Source organism: Macaca fascicularis, chromosome 8 (genome assembly GCF_037993035.2).
Source record: "Macaca fascicularis isolate 582-1 chromosome 8, T2T-MFA8v1.1".
NCBI classification, from domain to species: Eukaryota; Metazoa; Chordata; class Mammalia; order Primates; family Cercopithecidae; genus Macaca; species Macaca fascicularis.
This window is the reverse complement of record NC_088382.1, coordinates 150019928-150043882: the sequence shown is the minus strand read 5'-3', so window position 1 is coordinate 150043882 and position 23955 is coordinate 150019928. Positions and strand designations below refer to the sequence as shown.

Sequence of the window (23955 nt, the reverse complement as noted above, 5' to 3'; positions counted from 1 at the left end):
GAGCCATTGCTCCTGGCCTCTTTTTTTTTTTTTTTTGAAACAGAGTCTTGCTCTGTCACCCAGCTGGAGCACAGTGGCGCAATCGTAGCTCACTGCAGCTCCAAACTCGTGGGCTCAAGGGATCCTCCTGCTTCAGCCTCCTGAGTAGCTGGGACTGCAGGCCTGGCTAATTTTTAAAATTCTTATACAGACAGGGTCTTCCTGTGTTGCTTAGGCTGGTCTTTGACTCCTGACCTCCAGGGATCCTCCCATGGCAGTCTCTCGAGTCCCTGGGAATACAGGCATGAGCCACCACCTGGGATTACAGGCATGAGCCATACCTGGCTCATTTTGTTTTTATACAATTTAAAATATTTGTATGGTTTTATTGTATCATGACTTTCATATGAAAAACTATAAGAGTATTTGTATGACTTCTTTTTGTAGAAGTCCTGTCTTCGAAACAAATTGTTTATCATAATGTTTGCACTTTTAAAAACAAGTTATTTATTTAATTTAGAAGATGCTAGTAGAAAAATATTTTTGGAATTTTGTGGGTTATATTCTGCTATAGCAGGTGTACACTTTTGTGACGTTCATGTGAAGATGTAATAATGTACTCCTTTCTTATTCTTAAGAGACAGGATCTTGGTCTGTTGCCCAGATTAGAGAGCAGTGGCAAAATCATGGCTCACTGCAGTCTCGAATTCCAGGTCTCAAGTGATCTTCCTGCCTCTACCTCCTGAGTAGCTGGGACTACAGGTGGGAGCCACCATACCCAGCTAATTAAAAAAATTTTTTTGTAGGCTGGGCACAGTGGCTGACGCCTATAAATATAGCACTTTGGGAGCCAAGGCAGGTGGATTGCTTGGGCCCAGGAGTTCCAGACCAACCTGGGCAACATGGCGAGACCCTGTCTCTACGAAAAATATAAATATTAGCTGAGCAAGGGGTTGTGCGCCTGTAGTCCCAGTTACTGGGGAGGCTGAGGTGGGAGGATCACCTGAACCTTTGTAGAGACATGGTCTTGCTCTGTTGCCCAGCTGTCTCGAAGTCCTAGCCTTAAGTGATCCTCCTGCCTTGGCCTCCCAAAGTGGTATTACAGGTGTGAGCCACCATGCCTGGCCTAATTTACTTCTTTAGGATGTTCTAAAGCAAAGCTTTTTCTGATTGGTTAAGAGTAAAGTTTTGTTGTTGCTTTTAAGTCTAATTTAAAATGTATTAAACTAATATGCAGTAGTATTTGTAAACTTTTTCATATATTAAGAGTTGACAGTTATGTTACCGGTGGAGGAAAATGTCCATTTGGATACTGAATTTTTTTCCCATTTGGAACAGGATAACCTACCAAGGAAGTGAGCAAAACACTGTCTACCTTTGAGAGTAAGAGCTGGCTGGGCACGGTGACTCATGCCTGTAATCCCAGCTCTTTGGGAGACTGAGGCAAGAGGATCACTTGAGCCCAGGAGTTCAAGACCAGCTTGAGCAACATAAGGAGACCCTATCTCTCCAAAAAATAAAAACAGATTAGCCAGGTGTTGTGGTGCACACCTGTGGCCCCAGTTACTGGGGAGGCTGAGGTGGGGAGGATCTCTTGCGCCAAGGAGTTGGAGGTTGCAGTGAGCTGTGATTGTGCCACTGGGCTCCAGCCTGGGCAGCAGAACAAGACCTTGTCTCAAAAAAAAAAAAAAAAAAAAAACCAAAAAAAAAAAACCAGTAACAATGTTCTAGAAACACATTAAGGACACTTAACCCAAAGTGCAGAGGTTGGAGTCAGGGAAGGCTTCCTTGAGAAACTGGTCATTGAGATGAGCCTAAAAGAGAGTTGAAGTTGTGAGGCAGACGGAGCCTGAGGTAGGGGGCCTTCAGCATTGCAGCAAGGTTGCCTGTGGAGTGCAAGGGCACAGTGGTAGGAGGGGAGGTCAGAGCTGTGGGAGGGGCTGGCTGTGGACTGCATGCCTCTCCCTACGACTGAATTGAGCATCCTGTGAAAGGTTTGCAGTGCAGGAGGAACACAGACCAATTTGTGCTTTGGGAAGGACACTCTGGCTGTGTGTGTATAGCAGCAATGAAGGGAAGGGGGTGGAGAGTGGGGAGTCGAGACTAGGCGGAGGCTGCTGAGGTGACTGCTGTTGGGATGGGAGGAGCAGCTCAGATGCTTTCTTTTCTTTTTTTTTTTTTGTTTTTTTTTGAGACGGGGTCTCACCCCGTCCCCCAGGCTGGAGTGCAGTGGCGTGATCTTGGCTCATTGCAACCTCTGCCTCCTAAGTTCAAGTGATTCTCCTGCCTCAGCCTCCTGAGTAGCTGGGATTACAGGCACCCGCCATCACGCCCAGCTAATTTTTTGTATTTTTAGTAGAGACAGGGTTTCACCATGTTAGCCAGGATGGTCTCCATCTCCTGACCTCGTGATCCGCCCGCCTCGGCCTCCCAAAGTGCTGGGATTTCAGATGTGAGCCACTGTGCCCTGCCAGATGCTGTATTTTCTTATGGTGAGGGTCTGTTAGCAGGGGCCATCCTGACACTGCCTTGTGGCCAGGAAGGAGACAAACGAAGGCTGGCATTTCTCCTTCTTTCTGCATCTGCCTTACATCATGATCTTTATTCCAAACATATATAGAATGGAAAAGCTAAATTCCAGAGTAACAAAGAGTTTGTAACTCGTTAGAGTTAGACATGATAGGATTTAACATTATATTGAGATGTGTCAGTAACATTCATTTACTTAAAAAACGTCACATCCTCTGGATTTCCAAAGGAGTTTCATTCTTGATAAGACTGCTTTCTCGATGAGGGAAAGTTTAATCCAGCTGCAGTTTTTCTTTTTTAAAAAAAATCATCTGTCTTAAGAAATATAACATTTAAAGATTAGAAGTATTTAAAAATGATAAAAGGAATATTTTGGTACAGTTGCTTTGGCTCCTGAGTTGATAGGGACTCAGAAGCCTTTGCATTATTTAATAGCATATCATTGCCAGTGTTTAAAGAGCTGTTAGTGGGCACCCCAGGCCCTGCCCTCTGAACGCTTTCCTAAAGCTTGCCCTGAAATAATGAGGATAAACGTCTTATTTGCTAAAGCCAAATGGTTGGCTAATAAGACGCAGCCTAGTTCTTTTTATAAAATAATAATAAGTTTGATGTTAAGAAGTGGAAGATAGTTGATTTTTTTTAAAAAGCTGAAACATAGACTTCTTTATGCTAATGTCACAACTGAAAAATCTAAAAAGAAAAATCCAGCTCTAACATTGCCTACGTGAAATACATGGTAGAAGTCCTTATGTACCTATCACCTTTAAAAAAATTGCTTGGAGTACATTTTTGAAGTCAAGACCACTCCGGCTCACATAACTGGCAATGATTATTGCTGACTTAAAATTATAGAGCCTACAGTTGCCTTCTTAGCATTTTTAGTAGTGAGAACTGAATAGTGCTTAGTCAGAGTGCTTTCTGGGTGGGAGTTGTATAGTAATGAAGATACATTTTCATTTATTTTCTAGACATTACAAGAAGCGGTGCCAAGGCCGCATGCGGAAGCACGTGGGGGACCTGTGCCTGCAGGCGGGGATGCTGCAGGACTCCCTGGTACATTACCACATGTCAGTGGAGCTGCTGCGTTCTGTGAATGACTTTCTGTGGCTTGGAGGTAAGATGAGCTGATGAAGATGATCTGATATGTAATTGTTTCAACTGTTATTTAAAATGAGAGGCTGGGCTTGGTGGCTCACGCCTGTGATCCCCACACTTTGGGAGGCTGAGGCGGGTGGAACATGAGGTCAAGAGATTGAGACCATCCTGGCCAACATGGTGAAACTCCGTCTCTACTAAAAAATTAGCTGGGTGTGGTGGTGGCACCTATAATCCCAGCTACTCGGGCGGCTGAGGCAGCAGAATTGCTTGAACGAGGAGGCAGAGGTTGCAGTGAGCCGAGGTTGTACCATTGCACTCCAGCCTGGCAACAGAGCGAGACTCTGTCTCAAAATAAATAAATAAATAAAAAAAAGAAATGAGAGGAAATGGAAAAAGAAAGTCCCCAAAAAGGAGGGATGAGGGAGGAAAAGCAGCCAGCCTGTGGTGGTTGCCATGACCAGGCAACCTGGGGTGCTTCCCTGCCGTATCTGCTGCCCTCCTCCCGCCGTGCCATGTGTCCTCTGAAGGAGGCCCTGTCCACACTTTCCCTTTTTCTCTGTTCTTAGTTTAACTTGTCCTCTGCTTTGGATGCCATTCCCCGTGATCTTCACCTCTTAGACTCATCCCTCAAAACTTCCTCCATGTGTCACATGATGAATGGATAAACGAAATGTGGTATGGGCATACTGCGGAATATTATTCTGCCATGAAAAGGAGTGAAATTGTGATACCACTGCAGCACGGATGAACCTTGACGACTTTGTGCTAAGTGAGAGAAGCCAGACATGAAAAAGGCCACAGATTGTATGGTTCTATTTATATGAAGTGGCTAGAACAGGCAAATCTATAGAAGCAGAAAGTAGACGACTATTTCTAGGGGCTGGGAAGAGGGGGAATGGGAAGTGACTGTTAATGGGCATAAGGTTTCTTTTTGGGGTGATGAAATGTTCCAGAGTCAGATAGTGGTGATGGTTGCACAGTTGTGAATGTACTAAAAACTGCTGACTTGTACACTTCAAGTGGGTGAATTATATGGTGTGTGAACTCTATGTCAATCTTAAAAATTAAAAGAAAGGCAAGAAGAAATCCTACTTCAAAGCACAGCCATCTCCGATCCCCCACAGCAGTCGGCAGAGCAGGTGCTCTACCTGAGATGTTGCCGACACTTTGTGCTGGAATTGGATGTCTGTGTGTGGTCTTCCCTTTGGGGACTGTGCCTCCTGGGGGTGGTCCTGGGAGGATGGACTGGCTGTGTCCATTGCCTGACATGTTGCAGATGCTCCCTAAATGCTTGTTAAAAGAACAATGTGTGAGTAAGGACTAAAGCAGGGTTCTTTCGTTGAAGTTGACAGTTTAACAAGGACGCCTGTCAACCACTTAATGATAATACAAGTCAGAATGAAGTAATGATGTGAGTTCTGTAACAGAAGTTTAATGAGGTGCTGTAGAACATATTAAATACAACAAATTCTTTCTTTCTTGGGGACAGAGTCTTGCTCTGTTGCCCAGGCTGGAGTGCAGTGGCATGATCTTGGCTCACTGCAATCTCCGTCTCCTGGGTTCAAGTGATTCTCCTGCGTCAACCTTCTGAGTAGCTGGGACTACAGGCGTGCACTACCACACCTGGCTAATTTTTGTATTTTTAGTAGAGATGGGGTTTTGCTATGTTGGCTGGGCTGCTCTTGAACTCTTGACCTCAGGTGATCTGCCTGCCTTGGCCTCCCAAAGTGCTGGGATTACAGGCATGAACCACTGTGCCCAGCCAAATATAAGAAATACTTCAAATGGCCAGGCACAGTGGCTCATGCCTGTAATCCCAACACTTCTACAAAAAATAAAAAATAAAAAAACCTTACTTCACCTCACTTCTACAAAACAAAATTAAAAAACATTAGCTGGGTGGAGACCAGCCTGAGCAACATAGGGAGTCCTCACTTCTACAAAAATAAATAAATAAATAAACTAATTAAAAAACATTAGCTGGGCTTGGTGGTCTGTGCCTGTAATCCCAGCTACTTGTGAGGCTGAGGCAGGAGGATCGCTTGGGCTCAGGAGGTCAAGGCTGCAGTGAGCCATGATCGCACCACTGCACTCCATCCTGAGCAAGAGTGAGACTTTGTCTCTTAAGAAAAAACAAAAACAAAACTTAAAATGGACTTAAATTTAGTTTTTTAAATAGGCTAGAGAAATAAAAGTGGGGAAAGAAAGGGAGTGAGCATTAGGGATGGAAAAGAAAAGAGAAGCAGATAAAGAATTAAGCAGGCTGAGAAAGACATAGTTTTACTTGGTTTTCTTGAAAGAGCGCTGTCTCCCTAAGTACTCCTTATTATATCGATTGGAGAATCTATGCGTCTCCCAGTGGGCTCTGAGACTAGGGCCTGTGCAGCAGGTGCTTCTCCAGAAAGACTGGTACCGCCCATATGCCTTCCCCATGCGGCACTGGACTGGATCAGGAGGACTCCTTAAGGGCACACGGAGAAGGACGGTGCTGTATGCCATGGGTCTCTTCCATGCTCAGCCCCTCAGAAGTGGACAGGGGGGTTGTCCAGAAGCTACTTATGCCTGACATCACAGCAGACTGAATGTAGAAGCCGATAGAAGATCCAGCTAACTTGTATTAACTCTGACATTAAAGAAATATATGAACATGTCAAACAATGCCATTCCTCCAGTATTTTATTTTTGTTTTGGAACACAATTATCTTTCATAAAAATGTTAACACATGACAAGCTTATTATTTTATTTTTTATTTTTATTTTTATTTTTTTGAGACAGAGTCTCACTCTGTTGCCCAGGCTGGAGTGTGATGGCGTGATCTCAGCTCACTGCAACTTCCATTTCCCAGGTTCAAGAGATTCTCTTGCCTCAGCCTCCCGAGTAGCTGGGGCTACAGGTGTGTGCTATCATGCCCAGCCAATTTTTGTATTTTTAGTAGAGTTGGGGTTTCACCATGTTGGCCAGGCTGGTCTTAAACTCCTGACCTCAAGTGATCCACCCACCTTGGCCTCCCAAAGTGCTGGGATTACTGGCATGAGCCACCATGCCTGGCCTATTTTAAAAGAAATTAATACATAAATACTTAAATCCTTTTCTCAGTTTTATTTTCCAACATGGTAAATATCTACAGGTGTAACCCATATCACAAAAAAAGCTCTTTGTGATCCTCATTTTTAAGAGCATCAAGGAGTTTTTAGAGCAAAAGTTTAAGGGCCACTGAATTAATGGATAAAGTTGATAGAGATGAATACTGCGGCACACCTTATAAGGCATGTGGCATAGCTGGAGATTGTTAGGTTGTCACGCCGTGAGAGAAGAACGGGCTGCGTAGGGAGTTGATACGGCTGTTTTTGAGGAAGAGGGAGGTCTATAGCCCCAAAAGGAGCAGATGCCTAGGAGGCGCGTGGTCTGGAAAGGCATTCTGGTCTTGCTTTGGTGCTATTACTGTGAAATATTTTCAGTCCAGAGCACTTTCCGTTATACATCTCTGTAGCTCCAGAACCTGGCGCAGTCTGCCGCACAGTCTGTGTAGGAATGCCGGCCATGCGAACGGATGAACACACCGCACAGTCTGTGTAGGAATGCCGGCCATGCGAACGGATGAACACACCGCACAGTCTGTGTAGGAATGCCGGCCATGCGAACGGGTGAACACACCGCACAGTCTGTGTAGGAATGCCGGCCATGCGAACGGGTGAACACACCGCACAGTCTGTGTAGGAATGCCGGCCATGCGAACGGGTGAACACACCGCACAGTCTGTGTAGGAATGCCGGCCATGCGAACGGATGAACACACCGCACAGTCTGTGTAGGAATGCCGGCCATGCGAACGGATGAACACACCGCACAGTCTGTGTAGGAATGCCGGCCATGCGAACGGATGAACACACCGCACAGTCTGTGTAGGAATGCCGGCCATGCGAATGGATGAACACACCGCACAGCCATGTGAATGGATGAACACACCGCACAGCCATGTGAATGGATGAACACACCGCACAGCCATGTGAATGGATGAACACACCGCACAGTCTGTGTAGGAATGCCGGCCATGCGAACGGGTGAACACACCGCACAGTCTGTGTAGGAATGCCGTTCATGTGAATGGATGAACACACCGCACAGTCTGTGTAGGAATGCCGTTCATGCGAATGGATGAACACACCGCACAGTCTGTGTAGGAATGCCGGCCATGCGAACGGATGAACACACCGCACAGTCTGTGTAGGAATGCCGTTCATGTGAATGGATGAACACACCGCACAGTCTGTGTAGGAATGCCGGCCATGCGAATGGATGAACACACCGCACAGTCTGTGTAGGAATGCCGGCCATGCGAACGGGTGAACACACCGCACAGTCTGTGTAGGAATGCCGGCCATGCGAACGGATGAACACACCGCACAGTCTGTGTAGGAATGCCGGCCATGCGAACGGATGAACACACCGCACAGTCTGTGTAGGAATGCCGGCCATGCGAACGGATGAACACACCGCACAGTCTGTGTAGGAATGCCGGCCATGCGAATGGATGAACACACCGCACAGTCTGTGTAGGAATGCCGGCCATGCGAATGGATGAACACACCGCACAGTCTGTGTAGGAATGCCGGCCATGCGAATGGATGAACACACCGCACAGTCTGTGTAGGAATGCCGGCCATGCGAATGGATGAACACAGAGGCTGGCCTGTTTCACGTGTGCTCTCAGCCCTGCAGGGAAGCCTCGAGTGTGGTGAGAGTGTTCTGTGTTGCCTGCCTGGACATGGGCACGGGAAAGACAGGTGGCAAGTTCCCATTTGCAAAAAACTGGTGATCTTTAGGTTTGAACTCTGTTTTGGGAGAAAAATTGGCTTTTCCAAATAATCCACCTGTTTAAATCATTCTTAGCCCCTGCAGTTTGAGCTAATGATGGGTCACTGACTTGCCTAATGATGCTGGTTTTTGTTTTTGTTTTCTTAATGCCCAGCTGCCCTGGAAGGATTGTGTTCGGCTTCTGTCATCTATCACTATCCTGGTGGAACCGGTGGGAAGAGTGGAGCTCGCAGGTTCCAGGGCAGCGCACTTCCTGCTGAAGCAGCCAACAGACACCGGCCAGGTGAGCTCTGCCCTTTTCCGGCCTCTGCTCACTTGCAGTCTTTAAATAAAGCAGACTCATTGGCTACTTTTTTCTTTGAGTTAGGACTAATATTTAAATAAACTGTAAAATCTGTTGAGTCAGAAATCTTTATTTTATTTTATTTTCTATTTTTTTTTTGAGATGGAGTCTCGCACTGCCACTCGAGCTGGAGTGCAGTGGCGCGATCTCGGCTCACTGCAACCTCCGCCTCCCAGGTTCAAGTGATTCTCCTCCCTCAGTCTCCCGAGTAGCTGGGATTACAGGTGCCCACCACCATGCCCGGCTAATTTTTTGTATTTCTAGTAGAGACGGGGTTTCACTATGTTGGCCAAGCTGGTCTCGACTGCTTGACCTCATGATCCACCCGCCTCGGCCTCCCAAAGTGTTGGGATTACAGGCATGAGACACCGTGCCCTGCCCAGAAATCTTGTATGAGACATTTTGTTCTGATTTTATTGAATATTTTCAATCTTATTGAATACACTAATAGGTTAGAATGATTAATTTCTGGAATAATTGTGTAAAATTTCCTGGTATAACAGACTGGAGGTTCTGTGCCTAAGTCTTTTTATAATTTTATGTATTAGGAGAAGCTAGTCCCAGAGGTCAATTTTAACGCTGATTCAGGGCCTGGGAGCAGTTTCTTATTTATTTATTTTTTTTGAGAGGGAGTCTTGCTCTGTTGCCTAGGCTGGAGTGCAGTGGCGCAATCTCGGCTCACTGCAAGCTCCGCCTCCCGGGTTCACATCATTCTCCTGCCTCAGCCTCCCTAGTAGCTGGGACTACAGGTACCCGCCACCGGGCCCGGCTAATTTTTTGTATATTTAGTAGAGATGGGGTTTCACTGTGGTCTCGATCTCCTGACCTTGTGATCTGCCCACCTCGGCCTCCCAGAGTGCTGGGATTACAGGTGTGAGCCACCGTGCCTGGCCGCAGTTTCTTATTTTATTGGCTGGTGACGTTCTCTCAATGAGTCGTTTGATTTGCTTATGCTTGGTAGAACCAATGAAGAGTGAAAAAACTTCTTGGGCAGAGCAGACCCATGAATGCTGAATGAACGTGAATGTTTTGGTCCTTGATGAATGAACCTGCCTTTAATAGCTCAGGATTAAGTCGTCATGTTGCATAGGTCACATAGATCATACCAAATAATGCAGAGCTCCAGGCCATACACAAAAATGCTAGGAATTTTTTTTTTTTTTTTGTCCGTGAGATTTTTGTACATTTTTCCCTCCAGACAAAAAAAGGTAGTTAATGTGTATTGGATGGGGAATGTCTTGCATTTCTTTTTCCATGAATTGTATTATCCCGTATCAGCAGCAGAGAATGCAGAGGCTGCCTTGATGAGCTACTGACTGTAGCGACACCGTCTGAAGCCACATGCCCTCTTTGTAGATTTGCTTAGATGAACTATAATGATTCTTGAAAACAATTTTATTGTTCTGTCGTGGGACGTTCCTCTTGGTAGCATCTCAGTTATTTTTTTTTTTTTTTTTTTTTTTTGAGACGGAGTCTCGCTCTGTCGCCCAGGCTGGAGTGCAGTGGCGCGATCTCGGCTCACTGCAAGCTCCGCCTCCTGGGTTTACGCCATTCTCCTGCCTCAGCCTCCTGAGTAGCTGGGACTACAGGCGCCTGCCACCGCGCCCGGCTAATTTTTTGTATTTTTAATAGAGACGGGGTTTCACCATGGTCTCGATCTCCTGACCTTGTGATCCGCCCGCCTCGGCCTCCCAAAGTGCTGGGATTACAGGCGTGAGCCACCGCGCCCGGCCAGCATCTCAGTTATTGAAGAGGAAAGTGAGGCAGGCTGAGGGTGCTGTCGAAAGTCTGAAGGTTTAAACAGGCAGGTCCCTGCTGCTTGCGTCCTGTACTGTGACCTGACTTGGATGCACCCCATTAGTGTCCACCACCTGTGTTTACTCCTCATGGTTATAATTGCTGTCTCTGGTATGAGATGGCAGTGGTTTAAGTTTCACTGTTTTCTTTAGTCGGCAACCAAGTGCTAAAATCTCCAACACATCCAGAAAGGTGAAAGCAGGTTTAATTTTCTCTTTAAAAGAAAGTTTTCTGGGTTGGGTACGGGCTCACGCCTGTAATCCCAGCACTTTGGGAGGCTGAGAAGGGCAGATCGCTTGAGGTCAGGAGTTTAAGACAAGCCTGGCCAACATGGTAAAACCCCATGTCTACTAAAAATGCAAAAATTAGCTGGCCGTGGTGGAGCATGCCTGTAATCCCAGCTACTTGGGAGGCTGAGGCAAGAGAATTGCTTGAAACTGGGAGGGCGTCAGCTGGAATCATGCCATTGCACTCCAGCCTGGCCTAGGTGACAGAATGAAACTTTGTCTCAAAAAAAAAAGGCTGGGCGCGGTGGCTCAAGCCTGTAATCCCAGCACTTTGGGAGGCCGAGACGGGCGGATCACGAGGTCAGGAGATTGAGACCATCCTGGCTAACACGGTGAAACCCCGTCTCTACTAAAAATACAAAAAAAAACCTAGCTGGGTGTAGTGGCGGGCGCCTGTAGTCCCAGCTACTCAGGAGGCTGAGGCAGGAGAATGGTGTAAACCTGGGAGGCGGAGCTTGTGAGCTGAGATCCGGCCACTGCACTCCACCCTGGGCGACAGAGCAAGACTCCGTCTCAAAAAAAAAAAAAAAAAAAAGTCTCTCTTCTCTCTAGGAGCGCCTTTCTTTTTTTTTGAGATGGAGTTTTGCTCTGTTGCCCAGGCTGGGGTGCAATGGTGTGATCTTGGCTCACCGCAACCTCTGCCTCCTGGATTCAAGCAATTCTCCTGCCACCCGAGTAGCTGGGATTACAGGCGCCCGCTACCATGCCCAGCTAAATTTTGTAGTTTTAGTAGAGATGGGGTTTCACCATGTTGGCCAGGCTGGTCTCAAACTCCTGAGCTCAGGTATCCACCTGTCTCAGCCTCCCAAAGTACCAGGATTTCAGGTGAGAGCCACCGCACCCGGCTTAGGAGTGCCTTTCATTGGAGGTGGTTAGGTGTTTTTTTTGGCTTTTTATTTTTTTAAACTGTGGTTTGAAGAGCTGTAAATGTGTTGAAACTGTTTCACCAATGTGATGAGTAAGACCAGAAACTTTTTAGGGCCACATTTTATTTCTTCCGTTTCCTAATTATGGGCAAATAAAATTTAAAGACATTGAAACACTGCTTTGTCTGTAGTAGAGAAATGTCTTCATTTAGATTTGCATAGAGTAAAAAACTTGGGAACTTTTTTCTGTTGAAGACATTCTGTGGGGAAGAATATCTGGTGACAATGACACTTAGATGACAGGAGAAAGGGCAATGGGGCTGTCATTTAGAAACTTGGTAGGTTGGGCATGGTGGCTCATGCCTGTAATCCCAGCACTATGGGAGGCAGTGTGGGGAGGATCACTTGAGGTCAGGAGTTTGAGACCAGTCCAGCCAACATGGTGAAACCCTGTCTCTACTAAAAATACAAAAATTAGCTAGGCGTGGTGGCTCATGCCTGCAATCCCAGCTACTTAGGAGGCTGAAGCAAGAGTTGCTTGAACCCATGAGGTGGAGGTTGCAGTGAGCTGAGGTCGCACCAGTGCACTCCAGCCTGGGCAATGAGTGAGATTCTGTCTTAAAAACAGAAACTTCGTAGGTTGGGCACCATGGCTCATGCCTATAATCCCACATTTTGGGAGGCCGAGCGGGGAGGATCACTTGAACCCCGGGCGTTCTACACCAGCCTGGGCAACATAGGGAGACCTTGTCTATATAAGAAATTTTAAAAAATTAGCTGGGAGTGGTGGCATGCACCTGTAGTCTCACTTAGGAGGCTGAGGTGGGAGGACTGCTTGAGCCCAGGAGGTTGAAATTGTAGTGCGCTGTGATTGCACCACTACATTCCAGCCTAGGTGACAAAGCGAGACCCTGTGTCAAAAAAAAAAAAAAAAAAAAAAAAAAAATTATAAAGCTTGGCAATTATTTGACTACCTTCGAGGCAATACAGCATCCAGATCTGTTAATGGGCATGATCTCAGGAACAGATATGCCATCTCATCTTGGACATTAATCTCAAGATTAGTCAGTTTGTAGTGGCAGCCTCATCTCACATCAGGAATTAATGGCCTCTGTTGTTTGAGATGAAGACCAACCTGATGATTTAACATCCTCCCTTGTATTTCATGGAATGAATATCTTAGGTCCCAGTTTCAGCAGCAAAACAGCAAAAATACAGATGTCAGTCAATATCAGTGTAACCTGCAGCAAGTTGTTTAGTCTCTTTGTGCCTCAGTTTTCTTTCTTTCCTTCTTTTTTTTTTTTTGAGATGAAGTTTCACTCTTGCTGCCCAGGCTGGAGTGCAACGGTGCAATCTTGGCTCACTACAACCTCCGCCTCATGGGTTCAAGCGATTCTCCTGCCTCAGCCTCTGAGTAGCTGGGATTACAGGCGCCTGCTACCACGCTCAGCTAATTTTTTGTATTTTTAGTAGAGGTAGGGTTTCACCATCTTGTCCAGGCTGGTCTCGAACTCCTGACCTCAGTTGATCCATGCGTTGGCCTTCCAAAGTGCTGAGATTACAGGCGTGAGCCACCACGCCCAGCCTAGTTTTCTTTTTTTTCTTTTCTTTTTTAAGATGGGGCCTTGCTCTGTTGCTTAGCCTGGAGTGCAGTGGTGCGATCTTGGCTTACTGCAACCCCTGCCTCCCAAGTTCAAGCAATTCTCGTGTTTGAGCCTCCCGAGCAGCTGGGACAACAGGTGTGTACCACCGTGCCTGGCTAATTTTTTGTATTTTAGTAGAGACAGAGTTTCATCATGTTGCCCAGGCTGGTGTTGAACTCCTGAGCTCAGGCAACTGGTCTACCTTGACCTCCGAAAGTGCTAGGATTATAGGCATGAGCCACTGCGCCCAACGCTATGCCTCGGTTTTCTTGTCTGTAAAATGGGGAAGATGACAGTAGTCCCTACCTCATACGGTTGTTGTGAAGGTTGACTGAGTTATACATATGAAGGTCCTAGAACCCTCCTCACCAAGCACTTGGTAATGTTAGCAGCTATTGTTATTATTATTATTATTTCTTGAGACAGGGTCTGTGTTGCTCAGGCTGGAGACAGTGGTGCACTCACTGTACTCACTTACTCACTGCAGCCTCCACCTCCTGGGCTCAAGGGATCCTCCCATCTCAGCCTTCTAAGCAGTTGGGACTACAGGTGCATACCACCATGCCTGGCTAAATTTTTTTGTATTTTTTGTGGAGGTTTTGCCATGTTGCCTAGGCTGTCTCAAGCTCCTGGGCTCAAGTGCTCGGTCCACCTTGGTCTCTCAACGTGCTGGGATTACAGGTGTGAGCCACTGCACCTGTCTTTATTATTACCCATATTATTATTGCTGATTATCAAATAGTAACATGAATTCAGGAATACTATGAAAAGACTCTAGACAGCTCAGATCCAGGTTCCGTAGTTTCAAACAGTTTCCTATGAGAAAGGGAAGTTTTATTTCTTGTTAAAGCTGAGTTATCTTAGTTTATTTTTTATTTTTTAATTTTTTTTGAGATGAGAGTCTCGCTCTGTTGCCCAGGCTGGAGTGCAGTGGTGTGTTCTTGGCTCACTGCAACCTCTGCCTCCTGGGTTCAAGCGATTCTCCTGCCTCAGTACCTGGGATTACAGGCGCTTGCCACTGTACCCAGCTAATTTTTTGTATTTTTAGTAGAGATGGGGTTTCACCATGTTGGCCAGGCTGGTCTCGAACTCTTGTCCTCGGGTGATCTGCCTGCCTTGGCCTCCCAAAGTGCTGATATTACAGGCGTGAGCCACTGCACCCGGCTGAGTTATCTTAGTTTAAACTACAATTCCTTAATTCCTGCCACTTTTTGCTTTAATTCTCCTTTTGTTTTGATTTTTTTTTAACTTTACTTTCACAGTATTCAAAGGTTGGGGCCACTAAATCTTAATCTGGAGACTTGTGTATGAACCTGTAAGCCTATAATTAATGGACAAAGCTTATTTTAAAAATTAATAGGACATTTTGTAGTTAATCCAAAAGAAAGTACTTATCATGGACTTGTAAGTATTTCTTCTTTCTGGTCATTTCTACCTTTTGGACTGTCATCATTATCAAAATAGCTGTACATTATTCAGCACCTGTTGTAGGCCAGTGGCTATGCTAAAAGCTTTACCTAACTTTTACCTCACAGCAGGCATTTGAAGGTAGGGATTAGTACCTCCGTTTTGCAGGTGTGGGGACTGAGGCTGGGTGAGTTGCCCCATATCCTTCAGTGGTGAGTGGCAGAGCTGGGATTTGAACCTGGGTTGATGTGATTACAGAGTGTGTATTCTTAATTGCTCCTCAAATCAGCCTCCCCTTGACTGGCTGCCTGAAACTCTGTGCGTTTATACATGATGAATTTTAGTGGTCTAAGCCTGACTAGGGCTTAAAAGAAGAAATACTGTAAGAATATGAGAGTTGGAATATATTAAAATTGTGCCTTGTCACAAATATTTTATTGTCGGCTAACAACCTAAAAAGATAATATTTTTATTTTCTTAACTTTGTAAGCATGGGAAGCAAGCACATTAAAAATAATTACATGTCAGGTGTGTTAAATGAGGGAAAAAGGAAAAAGAAATAAAAATTAAAGAAAAATAAATGATTGCAGTACAAAATAGAAGTGGTTTAAAAAATCCAACCATTGCTAATGACATACTGCTTGTTTTTATCTAGTGATACTTGCTAAGGGAAAAAGTTATATTGAATTGATTTTATGCAGTCTTTTTTTCTTTTTTTGAGACACATGTCTATGGTATATTGTTTAGGCTGGACTAGAACTTCTGGGCTCAAGCAGTCCCCTTGCCTCAGCCTCTCCAGTAGTAGTGGGACCACAGGCACGCACCACTGTGCCTGGCTTCAGTGTACTCTTTAGAATGGAAGAGGAGATTAAGTTAGTGAATTTTGACAGAAATTTAAAATCTATACTCTTTGCTGATGATGAATATGTAAGTTTTGTGGGACTTTGGACTTGTCAGCCTTTTTTAGGGTCTAAATTTATTTCCTCATATGTGAAATTAGTATGTTAGTATATAGTATATTAGTATATTAGTATATATACCATATACTTTGTATGGTTGTGAGAGTTGGATACCATGGGTACAAAGCACCTAAAAGGGGCTCGATGAAAATTAGCCGGTGGGTCAAAGCCAGGCTCAGTGGCTTGCACCACTAGCCACTTGGGAGGCCGAGACTGGAGGATACTTGAGCCCAGGGGTGCAAGGCTAGCCTGGGCAACATAGTGAGATCCTATCTTAAAAAAAAATTAGCTGTCCCAATGACATAAATTGGTTAGAAGCATCATCTTTGAATAATGAAGATGGTGGTTTATTTCTGATGCACATTCAATATATGTATGTTCATATATATGAATATGATTTAAAGTGACAAGGGTTCAGTTATGGTTTTTCAATGCAGTATGAAGTTTTGATGAAATCAGTGTCATTTTAGTAAGATAGGGAATACCTAAATTACCTTGCTGAAGAATATAACATTTTTTAATACAGAATATATATTATATATCAAAATTCGTATTGCCCTGTAATAATCCACTAAAGCCTTTAAACTACTAGAAACTTGTCATTCAGAAGCTGACCATAGTGGCTGGATGCGGTGGCTCACACCTGTAATCCCAGCACTTTGGGAGGCCAAGGTGGGTAGATCAATTGAGGTCAGGAGTTCGTGACCAGACTGGCTGATATGGTGAAACCCCGTCCCTACTAAAAATTCAAAAATTAGCCGGGCGTGGTGGCCTGTGTCTGTAATTTCAGCTACTTAGCAGACTGAGGCTGGAGAATCACTTGAACCTGAGAGGCAGAGGTTGCAGTGAGCCGAGATCGTGCCACTGCACTTCAGCCTGGGTGACAGAGCAAGACTCCATCACACACACACACACACACACACACACACACACACACACACACACACAGCTCACCATAGCAATTAAGTTTTGACAAATTGATACTGAGCCATTTTTATGGAATAAGGCTGTCCCCGGTAGAGGGTCGTGACTGCAAGTTGTCCAGGTTCTTAGTGTTTTGAACAAAGAATTGGACAAAATGCCCAACAAAGCAAAGAAAGAAGAAAGCAGCAAAATAATGAAAGCAGGGATTTATTGAAAATGAAAGTACACTCCACAGTGGTGAAGTGGGCCAAGCAGCGGCTCAAGGGCACCGTTACAGAATCTTCTTGGGTCTAAATACCTTCTAGAAGTTTCCCATTGGCCACTTCATGCTCACCTCTTGGTGATTGGTTTCAGAAAGCAGCCATTCAGAGGCTGAAGTTAACAAAGGTCACACTCTTGTGCAAACATCTGATTGGTTGCAAAAAGGAACCAGTCCGAGGCTAAGGTGAAGTTGCAAAGTTATGCTTCTATGCAGATGAAAAGCAGACATAGTTATACGTCTGTGCAAACGAAGACTCCACCCGCAATCAGTCTGATTGGTTGCAGACAGCCAATTTCCCATCTGCTATGCAGAAAAGGTCAAAGGGAGCAGCCTCTGGTCCTTTTGTTACTTAGTCATGGAAAGTTAGGGTTTTCCTTTCAATTTAGTTGTAGGAAGTCAGTGTGAAACAATGCTAGGTTCCTTGCCTCTAGATCCTATTCTCCTGCCTCAGGCTTATCTTTTTTTGTGATTGAGAAAATTTTGATTATTTTTTTCTGTATCTGTAATAGATGAAAAAAGTAGAAACGTTGATTTGACATCACTTTTCCTTTATAGATTGACTACAAGGGGACATTGTTGAATAGATCATGTTTTGTTTTTGTTGTTGTTGTTGTTTGAGACAGAGTCTCGCTCTGTCACCCAGGCTGGAGTGCAGTGGCTCAATCTTGGCTCACTGCAACTTCCATTTCCTGGGTTTCAGTGGTTCTCTTGCCTCAGCCTCCCGAGTAGCTGGGATTACAGGCACCCGCCACCACGCCTGGCTAACTTTTGTATTTTTAGTAGAGACACGGTTTCACCATGTTGGCCAAGCTGGTCTTGAACTCCAGACCTCAAGTGATCTGCCTGCCTCGGCCTCCCAAAGTGTTGGGATTACAGGCGTGAGCCACTGCGCCCGGCCTGTGTATGTGTTTTTTTTTTTTTTTTTGAGACAAAGTCTTGCTCTGTTGCCCAGACTGAAGTGCAGCAGCACGATCTTGGCTCACTGTAACCTCTGCCTCCCGGGCTCAAGTGATTCTTGTGTCTCAGCCTCCTGAGTAACAGGATTACAAGTGTGTGCTACCATGCCCAGCTAATTTTTGTAGAGACGAGGGTTCACCATGTTGGCCAGGCTAGTCTCCAACTCCTGACTCAAGTGATCCACTCGCCTCGGCCTCCCGAAGTGCTGGGATTACAGGCGTGAGCCACTGTGCTTGACTGATTATGCTGTTTTAATATATAAATAAATGTGTTTGTATTTCAACAAAATTGTATGATCAATAGTTAGTTGCCAGTCCTTTGGGAAGTATTTTTTTGTAAGACACTTAGGCTATTTACTGACTGAAATATACAGACGTGACTGGTTTTTTTTTTGTTTTTTTGTTTTTTTTTTTTTTTGAGACAGAGTCTCGCTCTGCCCCCAGGCTGGAGGGCTCACTGCAAGCTCCGCCTCCGGGGTTCACGCCATTCTCCTGCCTCAGCCTCCTAAGTAGCTGGGACTACAGGCACCCGCCACCACGCCTAGCTAATTTTTTGTATTTTTAGTAGAGATGGGGTTTCACCGTATTAGCCAGGATAGTCTCGGTCTCCTGACCTCATGATCCGCCCGCCTTGGCCTCCCAAAGTGCTGGGATTACAGGCTGAGCCACTGCACCCATCCAGACGTGACTTTTATGATTATAGGGTTGGTATAGATTAAGGTGGCTTTTGGTATAGTGCAAAATCCAAGGACTAGGAAAAAGGTTTGCCACTGATTGCTAGAAGAACAAATTCTCTGGGTCTCAACCTCACTACCTGTAGAATGAAGAGAATGGGCCAGATGCTCGAGTTTTCTTCCTGTTCTAAGATTAGTTTCTATGAGTCTGTGTCTTCTGTTTATATTTAGGAGTGTTAAAGTTTTCGGATTAAATACTGAATACTGGTCCCTTCCTTGAAGTAGATTTCAATATGTGCTAGCTGCACTTTTAGTTATGGTCTCTGAGCATCGTGTTTTAAAAAGCCCTGTTGATCATTTCTTATTATGCCAACAATTAAATTTGTTCCTTTTTTTTTTTTCAGCAACCTGGAAAGACCTTTCTGGCCATAGGTGGCGCTGTTGTACATATATATATATTTTTAATATCCTAATTTTCCTGTTGGTGAAAGATTTAAACAAGGCTTCCTTCATCTGAATTTTGTTGTTGTTTAATGCTTCAGAATAGCATTATGCCCATTATATTTGGATACCTGGAAAAATATTCTAGTTATCTTATTTTTATTATGTCATTTCAGTGTGAAAATTTCAGATGTGCAAAGTAGACAGTGGTGAAACTGGACTTTTTCTCCAATGTTAGAAACCAGTCAGCCATGATCTATGAAAGAGATAGAAACCATCTGGAGCACCTTAAAGCTGAGAGGAACCTGGAACTCCCTGAGTATTGCACCCACTTTTGCATGTTTGCTAGTGGGTGGTGTTGTGGTGTCATGAAACAGTCTAATTCAGCTGACTTGTGTTTGAACGCAGGTCCTACAGTTCTTTCCCAGGTGCCCCCCACCTCCTCGCTCTGCATCTGTGAGTAGGGGCTCCTAATTTCTGCTTTGTAGAATTGTGAGGATTAGAATGTGTACAAAATGTTTAGCATGGTGGTCATCTCATAAAATACCTCATGACCATTAGCTATTATTTTATATGAAGTCATCATTTTATAGTGTTTGGAAATTACTAAGGCATTGAAATAGGAAAAATGTTTTCGTGAAGAAAGACTCAGTTAGGAAATGAAGGAAATACTTGAGGAGGGTCAGTAGTTCTTATACCCATAATTTAGCTGCAGGTTTAGAGACATGGCCGTTATATAGGCATCTTGACCCTACCCAAGCCACAGAATTATTTGCGGATTAGTATATGTTGGGGCTTAAAGGGGCCCAATAATAACACTCTTGTTTTCTTCAACAAGCAATTGAGAGACGAGACAAGAGTAAGCAGGTAGAGAATAAAAATGCCGCCCTTATTAGTGATGAAACCACATTCTCTGCCAGGCATGGTGGCTCACACCTGTAATCCTGGCACTTTGGGAGGCCACAGTGGGTGGATCGCTTGAGCCCAGGAATTTGAGACCAGCCTGGGTAACATGATGAAATCCTGTCTCTACAGAAAATACAAAAAATTAGCTGGGAATGTTGGCCTATAGTCCCAGCTACTCAAGAGGCTGAGGTGAGAGGATTGCTTGAGCCCAAGAGGCAGAGGTTGCAGTGACCTGAGATTCTGCCACTGCACTCCAGCCTGAGCGACAGGGCGAGACCTTGTCTTAACGAAAAACAACCCCCACATTTTCCATGAATTTGAGGGATGAAGAAAAATGGGCATCCTACTACTGTGTATCCAAGATCTAGTGGCTCTGGGCCACAGCGGGCCTTCCTATGAGGGGCCCTGTCCCTGTCAGACATAGGCATGGTGGAGCAGAGCATCCCCTGTGCTTCCTGAGTGTAGCACCCAAGGGCGAAAGAAGGGGTTCACGTGCCCAGCTTGTCTCACAAACTCATCTCACAACTCACTCCCCTTGGGTGGGGGAGAAGTGGGGGTGGGCGAGAGGTCAGCATTGCTTAGGATAAAGCCTTTATTGTGGAAACCAGAGGAGTGGGGAGCAAGTGCTGTCTTCCCCCTCAGTTTAAGTAGGTCATGGGGTGACAGTTCTTTCTTTGTAAACACAGAAAAAAGGATATCCTTTGCGATTTAGACTAGCAAGGAAATACAAAGGATGATTAGAGGGAGATTTGTAAAACCACTGTAACAGATAACTTTTTTTTTTTTTTTTAGAGGGGGAATGGAGTCTCATTCTGTCATCCAGGCTGGAGTGCAATGGCGTGATCTCGGCTCACTGCAACCTCTGCCTCCCAGGTTCACATGATTCTCCTGCCTCAGCCTCCCAAGTAGCTGGGATTACAGGCGCCTGCCACCATGCCCAGCTAATTTTTGTATTTTTAGTAGAGATAGGGTTTTGCCATGTTGGCCAAGCTGGTCTCGAACTCCTGACCTCAGGTGATCTGCCCATCTTGGCCTCCCAAAGTGCTGGAATTACAGGTGTGAACCACCACACCTGACTGATAACATTTGTTGAACACTTAAAATGTGCTACACACATTTTATTTATTTTTATTTTTATTTTTTTGAGATGGAGTCTCACTGTGTTGCCCAGTCTGGAGTGCAATGGCACAGTCTTGGCTCACTGCAACTGCCACCTCCCGGGTTCAAGCAATTCTCATGCCTCAGCCTCCCAAGTAGCTGGTATTACAGGTGTGCACCACCATGACCAGCTAAGTTTTGTATTTTTAGTAGAGATTTTACCGTGTTGGCCAGGCTGGTCTAAAACTCCTGACCTCAAGTGATCCACCTGCCTTGGCCTGTACACACATTTTACATAAACTAATTTAACCCTTTAATCTTCACAACAACCAGGTAAGGTAGGTTGGATTATCATCCCAGTTTTGCAGATGTGGAAACTGAGGCATAGAGAGGTTGAGGAACTTGACCAAGGTTATGGAGCTAGTAAGTGGCAGAGCTGGGATTTAAACCCTGGCAGTTGGCTGGGCGCAGTGGCTCACACCTGTGATCCCAGCCCTGGGAGGCCAAGGTAGGCAGATCACAAGGTCAGGAGTTCGAAACTAGCCTGGCCAATATGGTGAAACCCTGTGTCTACTAAAAATAATAAAAAAAAAATTAGCTGGGAGTGGTGGCGCGCCTGTAGTCCCAGCCATTTGGGAGGCTGAGGCAGAAGAATCGCTTGAACCCGGGAGGCGGAGGTTGCAGTGAGCCAAGATCACACCACTGCACTCCAGCCTGGGCGACAGAGTGAGACTCCGTCTCAAACAAACAAAACAGAAGAACAAAAAACAAAACAAAAAACCCCTGGCAGTCGGACTGAGCGTTGGTAGACGGGCTTCAGGCGCTTAGAGGTATCAGCATATCTATAGTTCCATGTGTACATCTATACGTCAGTCAGCGGGCCGGCCTGTATGGAAAGGCTGGGACAGAGAGAGTTATGCAGCATTGGCATTTGTGTCTTGGCCACTGACACAGAGAGTGCACTGCGGTTTGCAGTGTCCACAGAGAGTGCACGGCGGTTTGCATTAATCATTTGTGTAGGCAGCAGGTTTCTCCTTGTAACAGAACTTTAGTCCATCAAATTCATCTGGAAAACTCCTGTTCAGAGAAAGTGGAGTTTTCTAGATGAACTTGATTTGTATTTCAACAAAATACAACTACTGAATTCTGTTTCCGGGAAGGGAGTGGTATTCAGTTCCCCATCTGAACACTTTAATGCCCCTAAATAAAAACGAAAGACAGGGGCTCACAGAGGCTCATCTTAGAACAGGAACAAACTGAAGCATCGGCCTCCTCCCTTCATCTTGTAGACAGGGGTGGTGGTGTTAGGCTTTGTTATTCAGGTGCCAGGATCCTGCTGTAGAGGTGACAACCACTAGGAAAGGGCCTAGAAACCAGCATTTGGTGTATGAGGGCATCCTCTGTAATGGTCCCAAATGAGACGTATGGACTTGACTTTTACTTACCTCCTGCCGGTGATTTGGCCTTTGAAGAGAAAATGTGCTGATCACTGAACCCTGATATTTGATTTGATTGATAATTTTGTGTCCCCTATTACATTAATGGTTAAACCTCCAGTTTTCCTATATCAGTCTCTTGCAAGTTTGGTTAATGTGAAATCAGTCCACTAGAGGCTGATGATACTAATAATCGAATGATTGATGACTGTGATAATAACTCTAAGGCATCAAAGGTTTAATTCATATCCCCTATCTAAAGGACATGGCACAGTATAATATATTTGGCCAGGTTCTTCACAGAACAAAACGTTTGTAGGATTATCTGGAAATGCAGACGTCCTCAAGGTCTGTGCAGCTGAATGTGTGCTCAATGCAGACCTGGGACCTGGTGTCGTGGCCTGTGCGATGGTGGGGCTTCCCTCGGCTCCTCTGGGCTTCCGTCTCCCCATAGACAGTGAGGGCTAATACCTGTTTACTTTGTAGGGTTGCTCTGAAGGTCATACATAGTATTTGTTAAGCATCATGCTTGGCATAAAGGTGTTATTCAATGGAAAACACCTGTTTTTTATTTTAATGGTGGCTTCAAGATTGCAGTGATTTTTAGTCTACATTTACAAACAGAGATGACTGTACACAAAATAGCTCTTAAATAGCACCATAATCATGGGGCCTCTTCTCTATGTAGACAATTGAATAGATGTGCTATTTCCATAAGATTATTGGGACATACCTTTTTGAATCTTCTTAACATGTTTAAAAATGAGAATAGCTAATGATAAACATGACTCTTGGAACCAGTACCTCTTGAGGTGTGTTTTGCCGTGATGGAAAATTGCATTCTATAGGGAAGTCTAATTGGATCACACAGATATTTGGGTAGTTTAGCAGACCAGCAAGGCTTTCAAAAGTTTCTTCATAATAGTGAAGTTAATGGTTTTGTTTTGTTTTGTTTTGTTTTTTTTTTTTTGAGATGGAGTCTCGCGCCGTCGCCCAGGCTGGGGTGCAATGGTGCGATCTCAGCTCACTGCAAGCTCCGCCTCCCGGGTTCACGCCATTCTCCTGCCTCAGCCTCCTGAGTAGCTGGGACTACAGGCGCCGCCACCGCGCCGGGCTAATTTTTTGTATTTTTTAGTAGAGACGGGGTTTCACCGTGGTCTCGATCTCCTGAGCTTGTGATCCGCCCGCCTCGGCCTCCCAAAGTGCTGGGATTACAGGCGTGAGCTACCGCGCCGGCGGTTTTGTATTTTAAACTAACTACAAAGCTAGCTTCTAAAAGTTGGAAATCTTTAACTTGATCAAGTATTCAGTTGTGTGTGTGCATGTGTGTGTGAGAGAGAGAGAGAGAGAAAGAGAGAGAGAGAGGTATTTTAGGGGGGTTGTGAAAAGTTCCATAGAGCCTCTGGCACCTTTTCTCCCCCATTCTAGGTTGCTGACATACATTTGCGCAAATAGTTATCCTTTGTCACTTTGCTTATTTGTGGAAATAAGGAATTCTCATATTTGTTTAAGAAGAGCTGGGAGGTCGAGTACAG

General features: G+C 45.0%; 1 protein-coding gene across 11 annotated transcripts in view; it reads left to right on the top strand.

The window, feature by feature from the left end:
• TRAPPC9 (trafficking protein particle complex subunit 9) overlaps positions 1–23955 on the top strand; it is a 726907-nt gene that overhangs the window by 19226 nt on the left and 683726 nt on the right. For all 11 annotated transcript variants that reach the window (XM_045399285.2, XM_065519669.1, XM_073999513.1 and 8 more), the window contains 2 exons: positions 3477–3622; positions 8576–8704. In XM_045399285.2, coding sequence (XP_045255220.1) covers positions 3477–3622; positions 8576–8704 — 275 coding nt within the window. The remainder of the gene's footprint in view (positions 1–3476; positions 3623–8575; positions 8705–23955) is intronic.